At 49.3% G+C, this 18,746-nt stretch overlaps 1 protein-coding gene across 1 annotated transcript in view; it reads left to right on the plus strand.

Moving 5' to 3' along the window:
* Positions 1–18,746, plus strand: part of LOC147631816 (putative phospholipid-transporting ATPase 9) — a 152,620-nt gene that overhangs the window by 99,455 nt on the left and 34,419 nt on the right. The window contains exons 8-9 of the mRNA XM_086808344.1: positions 2,610–2,735; positions 2,840–2,938. Coding sequence (XP_086664470.1) covers positions 2,610–2,735; positions 2,840–2,938 — 225 coding nt within the window. The remainder of the gene's footprint in view (positions 1–2,609; positions 2,736–2,839; positions 2,939–18,746) is intronic.

Here is an 18,746-nt window from a genome sequence, read left to right on the forward strand (position 1 = left end):
ACAAGACAGTGACACAGACTCGTCTAGTGATAACCCCAGCTCTCTCAAGGCCTTACAAACTGGAGAGAACATGACTGGTGTCCTGCTCTGATCCTAAGGGCATCCCCCCGCATGCTGTCTTCCAGAAATGGCTTGTGGGCGGGAGAGGGGCCTTTCAAAAGCTCTCTTATATTAAATCTGGAGCATGGGACCCGTGTGTCGGAGTTCCAAGTATAAAGACAGGCAAGTTCACTTGATGGTCCGGATGAGTTCCAGGATCACCCAAGTTTCCTTCATGGCTCGGATGAGTTCTAGAACTATTGGTCAGCAGAGACTATGGACAGGATGTGTTCCATGTTCATTTGTTCGAGGTTATTAGATGTGATGTGTTCACAGTTCTACTTTGAGTTTGGAGCTAAGCACATTTTCTTTTGCTCTTTATAGTGGCATTATGTTTTCTGAAGACAACAAGCTGACATGTGCATTTTCCGAGGTGTACTCAGTACTGGCCATGTTGAGGTGTCCATGGTTGCACCTTCTCATCAGTTTTCTTCTAACTTTTTTGCACACTTCAAGATGCAGAGGGGGTGTTAAAATATTGCATCTTCTTATGCTGTTGTGGAGGTCCTGTCGGCCTGTTTCTACAGCCCACCTGCTTCATGCACAAGTATATAAGAGTTGCTCTCTTTTATTCATTCAATCATCTTACATTGCCTTATTTGCTGGCTCTTGTACTCTGTAACCTCAAGCTAATAAAGCTCTTGTTCTTGCTTGCAATCTTTCTCTCTCTCATGTTTATTTGCTTCCGCTTGTGCACAATCTTTCAGGATCTACTTGATATACACTTTTCAGTATTTTCTACTCAGTATCATCTAGGAGTCTTACCTACAGTTCTTATAACTGTAAGATAGTCAAATTATTGTATTTTTCAGTTTCATTTGGTTGTTCTCTTTGATGAGACACCAACTTCGCATGTACTCTCAGTTTTGGTCTCATAGGCCATCATGGCCTCTTGGGGACGTTAATATATCATTTCATTTCATTTCTCTCTCTCTTTCTTTCTCTCTCTCTCCCCTGTGTATTATGAGATCAAAGGGAGATACCACTGCTTGTTTAGAGAGGATTTGGCCCACTTAGCCGGCTGATGGAGTATCCTGATCAGCACACACTCACACCATGGATCTCTTTGATCCCCCATAGCTTAGGCTTGTACTTGTGCAAACCCTAACCCTACCCTACAAAACCTTTACTCTACCACCAAATCAATGATGCCCAATCCCCCTTTTGTGGGGGAGCTGGAGGATGACTCACTAGGCCACCTTGGCCCAGGTTGCTTTTCCGTCACTTCCTGCCTGGGCGAAGTTGCAAATAAGGCAATGTACACGTCTGATGCAAGACCTCGAAGAAATCCCAACATGAAGTAATGTACCACATGGTGGCTAGGACTATGGGGTTAGCCATCATCACTCTGCCTACGAGGGACAGCCATGCTGAGCTCTAGTAAAGCAACTTCCTATGAATGCTTTGAAGGAGGGGAGCTATTTGCTGCTGGGGGGTTATATTGATGCCCACCTGGCACCCTAGGTATTGGCGGTGGTGCCTCTAGGAACCCACTAGAAAACACCAACTAGGGGCTAGCGACAGAGGCATTGGCATCCACAATAAACATAGCTTCTCCAACTCACACTCTACGACATGATAAGGTGACCATTTTTGTTTTAGTAAAAAATGGTATAATCGTTTGGGCCTCAATTAAACCTCAGAATTTCCAATTGGGCTTTCTCTAGATTGCCAGTACATGGTGGGCACCTAGTTTTGGTTTGGTTTTTTGAGCCGGGGTCGGGGGTGGGCAACTAGTCAATCAGCGTAGAGTGGCCAAATGTGCACCCCCAGGTCCACCATACATACAGGGATGACTCATCATTGCATATGGGGATGTATAGAGGCTCAGAGGTTTGCATGGTTTACGTATATAGGGCCCATGGTGTTCTATGTGAGAACCACGTAAGGACATGCCATGCAGGTGCTCGGAGGCTATATCCTTGGATTTCATGAATCTTGACCTTTTTGTGTTTCTACATGCAAAGCAGGTGAGTTCGGGGTGGGCTCCTGTTTTGTCTATGCTGCTTTTGTGGCTTCTTTTCTTGCTTTGTATGAGTGTGGAAGGCAAATTTCTTGTAAATTCTTGCTGCCTCATTTAAAATAGTGTATCATGTAGAACTATGACCATAATCAATAGCATGTGGGCTTCTCCACAGTACTTTTCAGAACGTGAAATTTTTATCAAATTCATCAAAGACATGAAAGAAACACACTTTTGCTTTCTTTCCCATCACTGTACATGTGCACACACAAGTTTGGCAGGCATCTTAGAAGGTGACAGCTTTTTCTATGGACTATATTAATCCATCTTGTACCTTGTTGAGAAGCATGTAAACAAGGGTAGTGCACTTTTATTAAATTAGAGCCTAGCACCACAAAGCCAGGAGCCCTAGGAAAGGTTGTACACCTAGTTGGTGGAATGAAAAAATCTTTAGATCCATGTTTAATAACTCCATTGGCCACACATGCATGTATGTGTGTGCAGATTTTCTAATGATCCCTGACTATTGGATGTACTGATAAAACAGATAACAAGACTTGTGAAAGAAGGCACAGGGAAGACAACCTTAGGAATTGGTGATGGTGCCAATGATGTAGGAATGATACAGGAAGCAGATATTGGCATCGGTATAAGTGGAGTTGAAGGAATGCAGGTAGAGCAAGATCTTATTAGGCTACTTCTGTGTTTGAAGTAATGTTGAAAGTCTTCTAGTTTCTACCCTTATGACGTATCTAAAGTTGAATCATTTCATTGAAGGCAACAATGGCCAGTGATTTTTCTATAGCTCAGTTCCAATTTCTAGAGCGGTTGTTACTTGTTCATGGTAGCTGGTGTTACAAACGGCTTGCACTTATGGTAACTCTCTGACCTAAGTTCTCTTTAGTGCCAAATTGGACCTCTAAATTTCCTATCCTTTAATATACATATACCTTTGTTGGCGCTCATGGTTACATTGTGCATGTGCACATGTGGTTGAATATGGACACACCTGTGCCTGTGCTTGTGTTCATGCCTGCCCACACGCCATGGTGCGCTTGTGCACGTGCACTTGTGTGTGCACACAAAAACACATCCATGCTCTCTCTCTCTCTCTCTCTCTCTCTCTCTCTCTCTCTCACACACACACACACACACACACACACCCCTGTGCTTGCGTGCACATGCCACAGTGCGCTTATGCACGTGCACTGTGTGTGCACACAAAAACACATGCTCTCTCTCTCACACACACACATGGTGTACGTGTGAACACAAAAACACATGCATGCTCTCTCTCTCTCTCACACACTTTTTTTTTTTGTAAAACTAGTTGAAATTTCATTATATCATAAATGTACAAAAGGGTTTGACATCAGGAGGATGTTCAAACCCTAGAACTTAAAAAGAGCAGTAAAAAAGTTCTATGCAAGATCAGGGCAGTGCTCAAGAAAAGAGCCTATGCCCTATCCATCAGAAACAGTAAAAGAAAAGCTGAACACAAGAAACATCCAAATCTCCCTCATGCACGGCATCATATAAGGACTGCCGCAACGAGGCTCGGAAGAACTCATAAGGTTGCTGAAGGGGTGAATTCAGATATGTATGATTTCGCTGTAGCCAGAGGGTCCATAAGGCCCAGTATCTGATCCAATGGAAGAAAAGAGAATACTGTGACAAAGAAGCTGATAAGGTGCCAAAAATCCAGAAAGACTTGTAGAATCTGTGTGCAGGAAATCTGAGAGATAAAAAATAGGAGATCTTGTCCAGAAGGTTTCTGGAATATGAACAAGACCACAATAAATGCGGAACACTCTCAGTAATATGATGACATCTTGGACAAATAGGAGAGGCAATCCTTCTTTGAGCCAATTTCACTCCCACTGGAAAATTACCGACAATGCATCTCCAGAGAAAGAGTCTCTGTTTCAATGGCATTTTTAACTTCCATATCAATGTGAGTTTTGCTTTCCACCAAGCTAAAGACTTATCCAGATGCCAAAGAGAATTAGCATGTTGAGCAATCCATGGAGGAGGTAATATCAATCGATAAGCCTGTATAGAAGTCAATAGATGCAAAGATTGAGAGGATAATCTTGAACCTGAAGACTGAAGATGCCAATCTTGAAGCCTGTCTCTTACATCCAATGTTGGAATCGGAATGAAAGGATGTAAGAGATCTGCAATAGCTTTCCATATAGATCTATGATGCATCCCAAGATTGTATTGTTGGCATGCTGCCGAAAAAGAAAGAATTTGCCCCGTAGTATCCACTACGTCGTCAATGAACCGAATGCCCAATTTCATAAGATTGTAAGCTCTGATTGGTTGTTGTACAGCAAGGGGAGAGTAAAAAACAGCACTCCAATGTATGCTTTCCATTCGAAGCGAGGAAGCTATAGAAGCAGGATGGGGAGACCATTTGATGCGAGAGAGCACTTTCTTCCAATCCTGAATCAAGGAAGTAGAAAATGGACAACCAGGGATTTTACCTTGAAATTTGCCAAGCACTACTTCCGATGGATCAACCAACCAGCGACCATAAGCATTTGTGCGCATCCGACCACACAGAATTACCAACATGATAGATCAAGGCTGCTCTTGTTGAAAAAAGGTTTTGAGCATAGTGATCTTTCTTGCCAGCAGATGAAATTTGATGTTTATAATATTCAAACCACCATGCATTTTTGGTGAGCAAAGCAGGTCCATTTTGAGCAACCTTAAAGCTTTTTTATGAAGCTTAGTTTTCCAAAAAATCTCCATGGCTTGAGACATAAAAGAAGAAAGATCTCGAGATGACCAATGTAAGAGAGGAAGGTAGAATTGGACATAAGCCAAAACAATGGACTGAACAATTCGAAGCCGTACATGTAATGGCCAAGTGGAGATCTTCCAATATTCTAATTTGTTCTTAATTTTGTTTAGCACACCCAAGATATTTGTTGCTTATTTCTGATTTTCCAGCCAATGGGATAGCCCAAGTGTCTTACTATGTTTTCCGGATAAATAATCTGGCCGGGCCACAGGATAGCATGCCAGTCACAATGCTTGAGAGGTAAGAGTTTTGATTTCTGAAAATTAATTTTTAAACCAGCTGCCAACCCAAAATCTGAAAGAGTATCCATCAATAGACGAAGCTCCAAAGGACTGTTCTTTCGCATGAAAAATGAATCATCTGCATAAGCCTGTGCAATGAAAGGCCGTGAACCAAAAATCTGAAGCCCCTCTAACTGTCTAGTATCAACCGGATGATCCATGTAAAGAAGCAAAGGATGCGAAGCAATAGCATAGAACAGAGCACTGAGAGGGCATCCCTGTCGAACTGATCGTTCTAGAGTCCAAGACTCAGACAAATGTTTCCCTATAAAGCATTGAGCAGTGGAATCTGAGTAAAGCCAATATATGACATTAACTAGGTTTGGCCCAAAACCAAGTTTAGACATGATTTGAGAAACATAATCCCCTGCACCGTATCAAATGCCTTTGCCACATCCACCTGCATGACCAAGACATCTTGAGCAGAGTATTTTGCATATTCCATTGCAATAAGAGTATTGGAGATATTATCATGTATATGCCTTCTTGGAACAAAACCATATTGTCTGGGATGAAGTCCATCATGAAGGATATCCTTTATCCGGTGTACCAACATTTTAGCAATAAGTTTATATATAACAGGCATCAAAGTGATGGGCCTCCAGTCATCCATTGTTTCAGACAGAGGTTTTTTGGGCAGAAGCTTAACCAGACCATGCTTCCAAGCTGAGGGAAGATGTTGATGCTGCCAGGCTACATTAACGAGCTTCAAGATTGGACCCTTCAATTCAGCCCAGAAGGCTACAAAAAATTCAACTGTCAAACCATCCCAACCTGGGGATTTATGTTTACCCAAATGCTTGAGGGCTTCATCCAATTCTGTATCTGAAAAGGACATTTCCAGCATTGAAGCTTTTTGCAAAGAAACAATAGGAGAAACAAGCTCAATAAATCTACTTCGAGCCAATGCAGCCTGAGATGTAGAAGAAGATGGTAGAGAAAAAAGAAGCCGAAAATGATCCAGACATTGTTTTTCCAGCTGAGATAAAGTCTGGGTCCAAATGAAACAAAGATTGAAACAAGTGAAATCAGCTGCTATGGATCCCAAACTAGCTCGCTGAAGCTCCCGCCGTCACCCCCTGCTTGCGCTGCTCGCCCTTCCTCGCGTCCTGTCCCCCGCCTTCCAGCGCAGTTGCACCCCCCCCCCCTCTACTCGCCATCGCGCCCCCCCCCCCTTCTCCTCGCTTTCTCTCCCTCTCTCGCGCTGAAGCGCCCCCCTCCCCCCCGTATCAAATGCCTTTGCCACATCCACCTGCATGACCAAGACATCTTGAGCAGAGTATTTTGCATATTCCATTGCAATAAGAGTATTGGAGATATTATCATGTATATGCCTTCTTGGAACAAAACCATATTGTCTGGGATGAAGTCCATCATGAAGGATATCCTTTATCCGGTGTACCAACATTTTAGCAATAAGTTTATATATAACAGGCATCAAAGTGAAGGGCCTCCAGTCATCCATTGTTTCAGACAGAGGTTTTTTGGGCAGAAGCTTAACCAGACCATGCTTCCAAGCTGAGGGAAGATGTTGATGCTGCCAGGCTACATTTACGAGCTTTAAGATTGGACCCTTCAATTCAGCCCAGAAGGCTACAAAAAATTCAACTGTTAAACCATCCCAACCTGGGGATTTATGTTTACCCAAATGCTTGAGGGCTTCATCCAATTCTGTATCTGAAAAGGACATTTCCAGCATTGAAGCTTTTTGCAAAGAAACAATAGGAGAAACAAGCTCAATAAATCTACTTCGAGCCAATGCAGCCTGAGATGTAGAAGAAGATGGTAGAGAAAAAAAGAAGCCGAAAATGATCCAGACATTGTTTTTCTAGCTGAGATAAAGTCTGGGTCCAAATGAAACAAAGATTGAAACAAGTGAAATCAGCTGCTATGGATCCCAAACTAGCTCGCTGAAGCTCCCGCCGTCACCCCCTGCTCGCCCTTCCTCGCGTCCTGTCCCCCGCCTTCCAGCGCAGTTGCGCCCCCCCCCCCCCCCTCTACTCGCCATCGCGCCCCCCCCCCCCCCCTCTACTCGCCATCGCGCCCCCCCCCTTCTCCTCGCTTTCTCTCCCTCTCTCGCGCTGAAGCGCCCCCCTCCCCCCCCACTTCAGTTCGCCTTCGCTCCCCCCCCTTCAGTTCGCCTTCGCTTCATTTCGCCTTCGCTCCCTTCAGTTCGCCTTCGCCCCCGCTTCAGTTTGCCTTCGCTCCCCCCCCTTCAGTTCGCCTTCGCTTCATTTCGCCTTCGCTCCCTTCAGTTCGCCTTCGCGCCCCCTCCCCTCGTCAGCGCCCCGTCCCCCCCCCCCTCCGCCTCTCCTTTCGCGCTGCTCCCGCCCCCCCCTGTTTCTTCGTCACCTTAACCCCCCCCCCCCCCCCCCCCCCCCCGCTTTTGCTGTTTTTTTCGCCCCCTAGGGTTCTTTCTTTTCTTTTCTCTCTCTCTTAAAAAAAAAAAAAAAAAATAAATAAATAAAATCCTCTCGCCTTCCCTCTCCGTGCAGCTCGGTTCTTGCAGGTATCGCATTCGCTCCGCCTTCGCCACAGCTTCAGACTCTGATGGAGGCTCCTCCCGCAGAGGGACTCTTCTGCAGCCCCCTCGACCGCCCCTGAGGATACCCCCATCAGGCTTTCTCTTTCGCTAGAAGAGGAAGCGAGCCTCGCCGCAGAGGTGGAACGCCTCCAGGCACATTCCACCATCTGCCGTATAGTCGGCACTTGCCCCAGCAGAGGGGAGATCCGGGATCTTCTTCAGGCCCGCCTTCTTGCAGATGTGGGCAAGATCCTGGATGTACAGCTATTGGGCCGTGGACATTACCAGATCGAGTTCGAGGCCGCCCAGAGTGTTGCCAAGGTCCTTGCCATGAGTCCCCTTGACATTAGGGGTGCTCGGGCTTTCTTCAGACCTTGGCAGCATGGATTTGACCCAGCAGCGGCGGAGCAGGGAGAGCGCCTTTTTCATGTTACAGTTTGCTTCCTTGGACTCCACCGGGAGTATCTTCCGCTCCTCCCCAGCCTCGGAGCATTGGTGGGCTCGGTACTAGAGACTGGCTCCTCAGCTGCTTCAGTGGTGGCCAGAGCAGCTGGGCTACCTTCGGTCAGAGTGTTGGTGTCTGACATCTCCTCCCTTCCTAAGGTCATTCAGCTACCTAGGATAGGGGGGGGATGGATAGATCAGAGAGTGGAGTTCTCGGGGCTCCCGAATCAGTGCTTCATTTGCAGACAGGTCGGCCATCTGGCCAAGGCCTGCCCTCGCAGGAGACCCCGACCCTCACCACAGCAAGCTACTGATGGCCCGCCCACAGATTCGGCTCGGCAGGCTGCCTCCGGGACACCTGCTCAGGCCATAGAGGCCTCGGAGTGGCAGCCTGGACAGGGGCGCCGCCGAGGGAGACAGCCACAGCAGCACGTCCAGAGACCGCTGCAGCAGCAGCCACAGTCTCAGCCTCACTGGGTTCCCGTGAGGAACAGCTTTTCTCCCCTCCAGGAGGAGACCCCCGCGGCGACGACTGAGGACCAGGAGATGCCAGCACCCCCTCCTTCACCCCCCCCACCCCCGTCCCCACCCACCGCCTCGCTTCCACCATCGCCTCCTCCTGCCTCCGCTCCGGTTTCGGTAGCGGCTCCCTCTCCACCCCCCTCGCCTCCCCCTCCTCCCCCTCCGCCCGCCTCACCTTCCCGGGAGGCCCTGGCAGTTCCTTGGCGTTCACCTACAGTCCGGAGAGCGCTGAGCATTGACCTCGCTCAAGCATCACAGAGGAGACCTATGCCGATTAGGGCTTCACGGATTTCATCTATCCGCAGTCGGCTGAGTCGCCTTGGCATTAGACAGCGCTCGGAGGCTTTTGATTATACCTTCACACGGCTTTTTGGAGCAGAGGGCCCCCATGAGCCAGCACCCATCCGAGTTCATGTAGTGATACCTCCGGCCAGCGGGGAGGAGGCACTAGACTCAGCGGTGGCCTTCTCGTTCCCTCTATGTGGCCCTTGCGACCGGGAGTGGACTCTAGAGCTCGCTCTCAGCACTTTGAAGACTCACGCAGTTGAGTTTTCTCATCACATGAGCGATCTGGAGGTGACAGATGTGATAGGCCGACTTTGGGAGTTGGCTCATTTTTTCTTGGATCCCGGGAGTGTGGATACCTCAGGGATTCGGCATTTGGTCGTTCGCATAGTGGCAGACTTAGCACGCGACCCTGGATATGTGTGTATACACGAGGTTGCTTTGTCAGAGCAGGAGGCAGTCGCCATGGGCCACAGCCACCACTGGCGCCTGATCCGGGATTCTTGCAGTACACCGGGTGGGCAGATTCGCAGCCGCTCGGATGGGGACTACTCTCCATCCAAGCCGCTTGCGAAGGCCCGCCGTACGGCTGAGACAGCATCCACCTCAGTAGGGCATCCATGAGGATCATCTCATGGAATGTACAGGGCCTTGGCGGAGCACATTTTATACGCTATCGTGGTTGCTTGAGGCAGGAGCTTCAGAGATGCCTGGTTGGTGGCAGCATTGATATCTTGATGATGCAGGAGCACCACTTGGGTGAGAGCAGGATCCGGAGATATGGTTCGGTGATGCCTGGTAGATGGGACACTTTTTGGTCTGCAGGGTTTGGTCCTTTGGGTGGACAGGGAGGAGTATGCATGGTCATTGCAGATGTATGGCGGCAGGCCATTGTGGATCGAGGGATCATTGTGCCTGGTAGAGCACAGTATGTCATTCTGAGGATGCATGATGAGCTATTGGGCGTGCTCAACGTCTATGCGCCCAATCATGCTAGTGCCAGAGCAGAGTTCTGGACCCAGGTTACGGATGCATTGCCAGAGGCCGCACATTGGTGTGTTGGGGGAGACTTCAACATGCTTGAGGACCCGGCAGATAGGGTGGGAGGCAGTCATGTTACAGTGCACGGCACGGAGCTTGCAGCTTGGGACCGGTTGTGCATGTCACTGAGGATCACTGATGCATGGCAGCATGGGGCTTTCTCCCGGTCTCAGGACAGTCTTAGTTTCTCCCGGTCGGATCGCTGGCAGGGAGGGACTAATCTATCACGGATTGATCGCTTTTATGTGGGCGACTGGTTAGGGGAGTGAGGGGGCTCCGTCGGCATTCTCGCTGGCACCTCATTTTCAGATCATGCGCCAGTTATCTTGACATTGGAGGAGAGGACACGGGAGCCCAGCTTGCAGTTGAGGATCCCAGAGAGGGTACTTACAGATCCCAGTCTCCTTGAGGACATTGAGAGGATCTGGCATGATAGTTAGTGCTCTGACCAGGATGCAGCGGGCCAGTGTGCCCAGGGACTCATCGATCTTAGCTCTTTTCTGCATGCTGCAGCTTTGACACGGTTGGGAGAGATTCGTGAGCAGGAGCATCGGCTGAGACGCAGCCTTGCTTCGCTACAGTGCCTACAGGAGCAGCAGCCTGCATGTGAGTGGGAGGAGCAGAGACATGAGTTTTACTATCGTCGTCAGGCCTCTCAGTGGACGCAGCTTGGCGATAGAGTGACTGGAGAGTTTTTTGAGATCACTGGGCCCCGTCATGCGCGAGCAGGAGTCCGCCAGCTTGGTAGACCGGATGGATCGGTAGCTATCTACTGAGCTCGGGGAGATCAGAGCCATTGCCACTGCATTCTATAGAGACCTGCTTTCAGCGGAGCCTGCCACTGAAGATCGAGATGTTTGCAGACAGACTGTGTGGGCCCATGTGCAGAGGAGGGTCAGAGACCGTATGCGTACAGTTCTAGGTGCGCCTCTGTTAGAGATTGAGCTTGCCGAGGCCTTGAGGGTCTTGCCGCGACATAGTTGCCCAGGGGAGGACGGACTGACGCCGGCCTTTTTATGCGCTATTGGGACCTTTTGGGGCCAGGCCTCCGCAGGGGCTTTCAGCATGTCTTGGACACTGGGGTGATGCCGCAGAGCTTTTCAGAGGGCTTGATCTATCTTATCCCCAAGGGGGAGGGAGTATCAGATGATATTAGGCATTGGAGGCCTATTACGATCCTCAATACTGTCTACAAGGTCTTAGCAAAGGCCTTGAGTTTGAGGATCCAGCCGTTCCTGGGGGAGTTGATTCATGCTACTCAGACAGGATTTGTCAAGGAGCGCAGTATCCTTGACAACATCTTTACTTTCTGGGAGGCGACGGCCCGAGCTAGATTTCTTGGCGAGGACTTGGTCGTGATGCTTCTCGATTTTGAGAAGGCATACGATAGAGTTGTTTGGGGTTTCTTAGAGGGCACTATGCTTCGCCTGGTCTTTGAGCCAGGATGGATCAGAGGGGTGGCGGCTCTGTATTCCACAGCTCGCAGCCAGGTGTTGATTGCAGGAGGACGGGGGCCGAGTTTTGAGCTGATCAGATCAGTCCGTCAGGGGTGTCCCCTTGCCCCTTTTCTTTTTCTCTTCTTTGCGGAGGCTATGAGCATGTATTTGACGGCAGAGGAGGTCGGTTTGAGAGGACTTCAGCTCCCAGTCCGGGGGGAGGACCTGCTTGATGCTGAGTTTGCAGACGACACGGGCTTATTTTTGCATGGCCAAGAGGCCAATCTTCTTCGGGCAGAGTAGTTGCTCCAGGTTTTTAGTGCAGCTTCGGGAGCATTGATCAATTGGCGCAAGACAGTGGCCTTTTGGATCAGTAGTGCTCCCACTCCGGCATGGAGCCCGGACCCCGGTTTCAGATGGATTCCTCCAGGCACAGCAGTGCGGTATTTGGGATGCCAGATTGGCCTAGATTTGTCACCTGAGCAGCAGATTGCCCCGCTTCTTCTGAGCATTCGGAAGAAGCTTTTGTATTGGAGTACAGCTCGACTATCCTTGGCTGGGAGGGTGGTGGTGGCAAATCAGGTGCTGTTAGCGACCATCTGGTACATTACGTCTTGCTGGATCTTCTCGAGCTCTTGCATCAGCCAGATACAGAGGCTGATCAGGAACTTTCTGTGGTCTGGGCGGGACGGTCAGCCAGCTTAGGCAAAGGTTGCATGGGCAGTTATTACACTTCCGCTGGCTTAGGGAGGTTTGGGCATTATAGATCCAGTCGATCAGAGTAGAGCTTTATTGGGGAAGCTTATCGTTCGGGGGTTGCTTCCAGGCGCTGAGCCTTGGAAAGAGCTCCTCTTGCAGTGGCTGCGCAGGCTCGGGCGCCCCCAGCAGGGGGCACTTGGGCACCAGAGATTCGCTGGATCTTTATAGAGATGAGGAGGACAGGCCTCAGTAGAGGATGGGAGGACAGATTTGCTTTGAGTATCCTGAGAGCTTGGGAGCTGCTGAGACCGGGGCTCTCTCAGCGACCTCCTTCTTGTGTTGAGGAGCGGGCCAGACAGCCGCTCATCTGGAGCCCAGTGGTTCGCACAGAGCAGGGTCATATGCTGGGTTCTCGGCCTCGGCTAGCCTAGGGGCCTTTAGCGGCAGGCCCAGCTCGTAGTTTTGGAGACTAGCAGGCCTTCTGCAGTCTACCAGAGGAGATCCAGGTGGAGAGGCTGAGTCACTTCAGAGGGGGGTTGATTATGAGGGATGATATTCACGAGGCACTCACAGAGGAGTGGTTCACGCCTCTCGAACCAGTGGCCCCACGGTGGATGGGAGCCTTTACACAATTGGAGATCCTGATTGCTGTCAGAGCTTGCACTGAGGATGGCAGTTGCCTCTACTATGAGATTCAGGATGAGGGCAGACTCCAGAGAGTGGAGGTGGAGTCGCCTTTGGTTGCAGAGTGCACCTTTCAGAGGATTCGGGTAGTGGCCGCCGCTTCTCGGAAGTGGCATATTGACCCCGACCCTGCTGATGTGCTCCCAGATTGGCGCATATGGGCATATGCAGCGCGCCCCTTGGCCCGGCTACAGTGGGACCCCGGGGAGTACGAGTGGCATGATCCTTATGCATCCCTTGAGGCCACAGAGATCACCTTTTTCCAGTATACTGTTCGGCTGGGGCGGCATATTTTGACGGCGAGGACGGTCTCTCCAGCAGCAGCGGGGCATTGGCGACTACAGGGACTCTCACAGGAGTTCCTGGAGGATTTTTGGGCTCGGCTCTGGGCTAGTCGACAGGCCCGCAGGATCTCGACTTTTCAGTGGGGCTGGTCGCCCACCCACAGGGGCTCAGCAGTTGGTACTTGGCTTGTTTACAGCGGTCTTCCGGCGGCCTGCGTCCGATGCGGCCACCCTATGGAGACACAGAGACATTGCCTTTGGGATTGCCCTCAGGCGCAGCAGATTTGGCTGCGGATGCTGCGTATTCTGGCCCCCCTCTCTCCAGAGGGTATGTTTACGTGGGGTGCCGCTGCTTGGTCGACTTCGTCAGGACCTGCCATGGGATATGAGATGGAGCAGGGCAGTCAGGCCATCAGATTTATTAGGGGCCAGCCTCGCCTGGTTACGGCACCGGATTTCTCGTCCGCCAGCTGGACACAGGAGAGGGATTTACGATGGGAGCTCCTCAGCAGCCTCACCATCTCGTTCACCTGGAGGGCCCAGTGCTTTACGGCCTTTGAGGGGAGATTGGAGCCACCAGCAAAGACTGTACGGGGGATTTGGCAGGAGATGATCCACACCCTGCGAGAGGACAGTACGATCGCATCCGGGGAGACTCGGATGAGGCGATCTTACGGCGCCAGGCCTTTCACACCACTTGGCGCTGTGGCCCTTTCTACACCTTACACACGGGATCCCCCCGTTGGCACTACAGGCCACCTGTTTGGCTCTTCCCCCCCCCCCCTATTGTATGATTTAGCCTCTCAGTTGTCACCAATTGGCCGACCATTTGGTCCATTCCTAGCTTTTGCGTCTCGTTCACTTGAGGCCAGGCCGGTGTCTCATGTGAAGAGGCCAGTATTTTGCTGACATGGACGGGAGCCAGACTGGTGCCACCCGTGTGTTAGCAGGATGGTGTCGTATGGACGGGAGCCAGATCAGTGCCACCCGTGTATGACCTGGACTGTGTTCGATCCATGGGACTGTCACGCCATGGAAGAGCCAGTATTTGTGCCGTGTTTTACCTATGGGACTGTCACACCTAGGGAAACTCGTGCCTGGAACTGTGTCTTACCTATGGGACTGTCACTCCATAGGAAGACCAGGTTTTTATGTAATAAATGTCGTGCCAGTTTTGTGCCGACAGATATTTTGTACATGTTCCATGAACGGGAGATATGTCCATGTTACTATTTGCACATGCACACATATTTTGCATGTTTGAAACTGTTTTCGCATGACATGTATTTGTGTGTTTGCCTGCTTGACGTGTTACTTACTGAGCGGGGACGCCTGCCAGTGAGTCGTGAAGTGTGCTCTGTATTCTGACGAGTTTCAGTGCATGTGAACAGGTGGTAAGTATGTTGCACATGTAGTTTTTAATATTTAAATTCTAACCCTTTGATTTATAAGGTTAGGGGTTCACACTTATTTAAAAGTGGGCACCCCCTTTGGGCACCCACTTTGGGGCCAAGGTGGGGAGCCTCACTTTTAAGTGAGTGTGGGGGTGGGCAGGGTCACCAACCCCCACTAGTCCCCCTTCATGCAAACGTGGAGATCTTTAGTTGCATCTCCACCTTAATGTTATTAAAAGAAATCTCTCCCTTCAAGCGTAAGGATGAATCGCTTCTATCTGGCGATTGGTTCATCACCCGATTCTCCTTCCACGTGAAGACCAAGAAAGCGTCACCTACGCTACTGCTCCTTCAGCAACCAGGCGCATGCTTTTCTCCATCTCTGCTGGCTGCGCCTGACTCTCTACAGGCGGCTGACCCTGTTGCTGGCTGCGCCTACTACCTCAGGCGACTGCTGAATCTACAAGGCACTGCTGCGCCTACTTCCCCAGGCGACTGTTGAAATCTACAGAACAGGCTGCGCCTACTACTCCTTCAGGCGGCTGCTATTGCTCTCAGACGTGGGCTAACTTCACAGGGCATTGCTGCGTATGTGCTACTACAGGTGCCCTTCCTCCCACAGGCTGGCTGCAACCACTCCAGCAGGCGGCTGCCCTCTCTTTACCTCTATTGCTGGCGACTGAATCTCTGGATGCTGGCTGCGTTTCTGTACAGCCAGGCGCCCATTACATGTTTTGCCTACACAGAGTTGGCTGCCATCACATGAAGGCCACGTATTACCTCTGAATTGTTTCCCCCAGGTGGCTGTGTCCTTTGTGGCGGTACATCATCTCCACGGGTGTTCTACAAGGAAGACTTCGCATCACCTGAGTGGCTTCATCATTCCGCAAGTTTTGGTCTTTTATCAACCAACTACAAGTAAGTGATTTTCAGATTTGAGTAAAGCATTTAATGTTTAAATCTGGTAAAAGATTCGTCCCGCTCGGCCTACACCCGTTCGGTGCCGGGTTGTCCAAGCTATATGGGCGAACCTCGGTCCAAAGGTGCTGAGATCGGGAGAGCCAGGCGTTAGTACGAGAGCGCCTGTCTGTGCGTGGTCTCGGAACACCAGTGTGGTGCTCTCCGCGGAGTCCAGTGAAAGCACATGACCGTAGTGATTGGACCACACTAGTGGTCGTTCTGCTCCGAGTTTTTCTACATCGAAATTCGAGCTATTTGTTTAGTACTGTTTTCATATGTACATGGACATCATCTGGTTCTCAGAACCCATGGAGCATTGTATTCTTTAAATACTCCCAATAAATATATCATATATTGAGGGGGGGGTCGGCCCGTTCCGGCTCCAGTGCTGGTGTCCATCTTTCCATTTCTGTTCATTTAAATTTCAAGTTGTTTTAAGTTGTCCATTTCATATTTGTGGTTTTAAAGTTGTGCTATTAAACGTGTAGGTGTCCAACTGAGTCTTTCCCACTTGACGGGATCGGTTTCATTGGTATCAGAGCACGGTTGTTTCCCTCTTCCTAGTGGGGAAACGAACCTGTGTACTGGACATCCCGCTTTTAGCAAACTTTGAACACAATGGACAGCGAAGGCAACCCTTTGGAAGTGCCAAATTCGAGGGGTCCCTCTAGTGCCTCTGGTGGGTCTGATGCCCTGCGAGGTAGACACAAGCCTCTTGAAAGGGTTCTTGATAGTGAATCCAAAGGTCAACTGTCTCCAGGAAAGACAGTTATGCTTGAACAAGACCCTGATGCTATGAGAGCTGAAATGGAACATATGAGAAAACTTTTGCAGGCTCAAGAGCAAGAATTGAAGTTTTTGCATGAAGATCCTCATCTGCAAAGTGCTATTGAAGCCAGGAAGGCTGATGCTATGGTTGATGTAACCTTTGAATCTATGGCTCGTGAAGTGGGCAAGAAACCAAGGGAGTTGGCACTTGCCTATCTCCTTCGCAAAGGTGATATCAAAGAGGGGGATGACGGAGAGCTAAAATTCAGAAATCCACCTCGTTTAAAGCATGGAGATCCCGCGTCCCAGAGGCTGAAATCTTTTATGCAAAAGGAAGAGGCGACTGTCACTTCTCGACATGCATCCTCTCCACAAGGCACTAAGCCTAACAGATTTATGTATGCCAGTGCTCATGGAGGGCACGAAAGTCACATGCATGCAAGATATGTATCTCATGGTGACAGGTCTGCTTCCAGAAAAATTTTGCCTTCTGAGTTGTCTCATGGAGAGACTATGCCATATGCAGGTAAGTCACATGCATCTGAGCTTCGAGTTCGTGGAGCACATGCCACCGTGCCCCATGAAGTTTCTTTGACGGCCCATGGAGCCCATGCAGACAGGGCTACCCCGTTGGATAAGGGGAAAAGAAAAAGAGAGGACCATGAGCCTCATGCCAGGAAGCTCAAGGAGTTCAAAGCAGGTGATAAATCTGTCAAATTTGATGTCTTTCATGGTGAACATGATGCTTCTAAGGTATTAGCGTTTGTGGCACAGTTCGACATTGCTTTTAGCGATGAAGACTTTACAGAAAAGTCGAAGGTGCGCCATGCTAGTATGTTTCTGAAAGGCACTGCTGCCCATTGGTGGATCACCGAAAAGATCACCAAGGATCCCATCTCTACTTGGAAGGAATTCAAAGACAGATTTTATGCTCAGTTCTTGCCACCCAATGCAGAGCAAACTCTCACTCAAAAGTGGGATAGGCTGGAACAAAAAGATAATGAGAGTGTGCAACAGTATGTTAATAAATTCTGGAAAGTGTTGCTGGAAGTGACTCCCTTCATGCTAATCACAGAAGATGAAAGAAAAAGGAAGTTTCGTTCTGGATTGCAACCTGCTTATAGATCGGGTATTGAATTGCACCCAAAACATACGTTGCAACAACTCACAGCTTCTGCCCTTGCTACAGAGCAATTGGTGCTCAAGATCAAGCAGGATCAAGGAGGTTCCAAGGCGAAGGACAAGGCTGTCCCAAATCAGCAAAAGGGCGGACAGCCATCCAAAAAGAACTTCCGGGAGCCTTACAAGGGTGGTAAAGCTGAAAACAACCCATCTAAAGAACAGGGCCCAAGAAAGAACAAATTTGGATTAACCCCGGAGCAAAGAGAGCAATATGCTAAGGATGGAAAATGCTTTTCTTGTGGTAGCAAAGACCACATGTTCCGACAATGCCCAGATCGCAAACCAAAGCACGAGGACAAGCACACTAAAGCAAATGTTCATGCAGTTCCTGATGTGCAAGGTAATACAGGTCATGATGCAAAAGAACGTATGGTTTGCAAGGCTTGGGGGCAAATCAAGGATCAGCCCGCGTTATTTATGTTTGATGACTGTGCAACTGACAATTTCATCTCTATGCAAATGGCAGCTGCATTGGGTATTGAGGTTGAAAACATGGGACCTCAGATTGAAGCTGAAGCTGCATTTATTGGCAAAGAGGTGCAGGTTACCCCTTTGATTGGGAAGTTGCGTATTCATATTCAGGGCTATCTTGATAATGAGCATTTCTTAGTAGCTCCACTGAATGGATGTGATGTATTGTTGGGCAAGCCGTGGCATCATAGGCTTGAGCCCCGCAAAGACTACAAGTCCAATATGATTTCTTTTATGCATAAAGGCCGCATGCACTTTATTGATGCTGGCAAAGAAGGGGATTCCATCCCAGTTGTATCACACATCCAAATTAATAAAGCAATGAAAAAGAGTCTTTCAGCGTACTTGATTTTTGTGCGTGATAGTCTTGTGCCAAATCATCAAAGTGTGGATGCTATGTCTAATGATAGGCTGAATTTTCTTAATGCATTCAAAGACTGTTTTGCTGACTCATTGCCAGGTGAATTACCTCCCCAAAGGCCCGAAGATCATTGCATAGATCTTGTGCCAGGTAGTTCTCCACCTAACAAACCCGCATACCGAGTGAGTGCTACACAACAAGAAGAAATTATGAAGCAGGTAAACGAGCTTTTAGAGAAAGGTTTGGTTCAACCCAGTTCCTCACCTTACTGCTCTCCTGTGCTTCTTGTTCAAAAGAAGGACGGATCATTCCGTATGTGTGTAGACTATAGAGCTTTGAACAAGCTTACCATCAAGAACAGATTTCCTATTCCACGTATTGATGATATCTTGGATAAGCTTGATGGTTCAGCTTGCTTTAGCAGACTTGATTTGAAGAGTGGTTATCACCAGATCCGAGTGGTGCCACAAGATGTCCATAAGACTGCATTCAGGACAGCTTTCGGATTATATGAATTCTTGGTAATGCCTTTTGGT

This window comes from Cibotium barometz, chromosome 14 (genome assembly GCF_041138505.1).
Source record: "Cibotium barometz isolate CiBa-2024 chromosome 14, ASM4113850v1, whole genome shotgun sequence".
Classification (NCBI taxonomy): domain Eukaryota; kingdom Viridiplantae; phylum Streptophyta; class Polypodiopsida; order Cyatheales; family Cibotiaceae; genus Cibotium; species Cibotium barometz.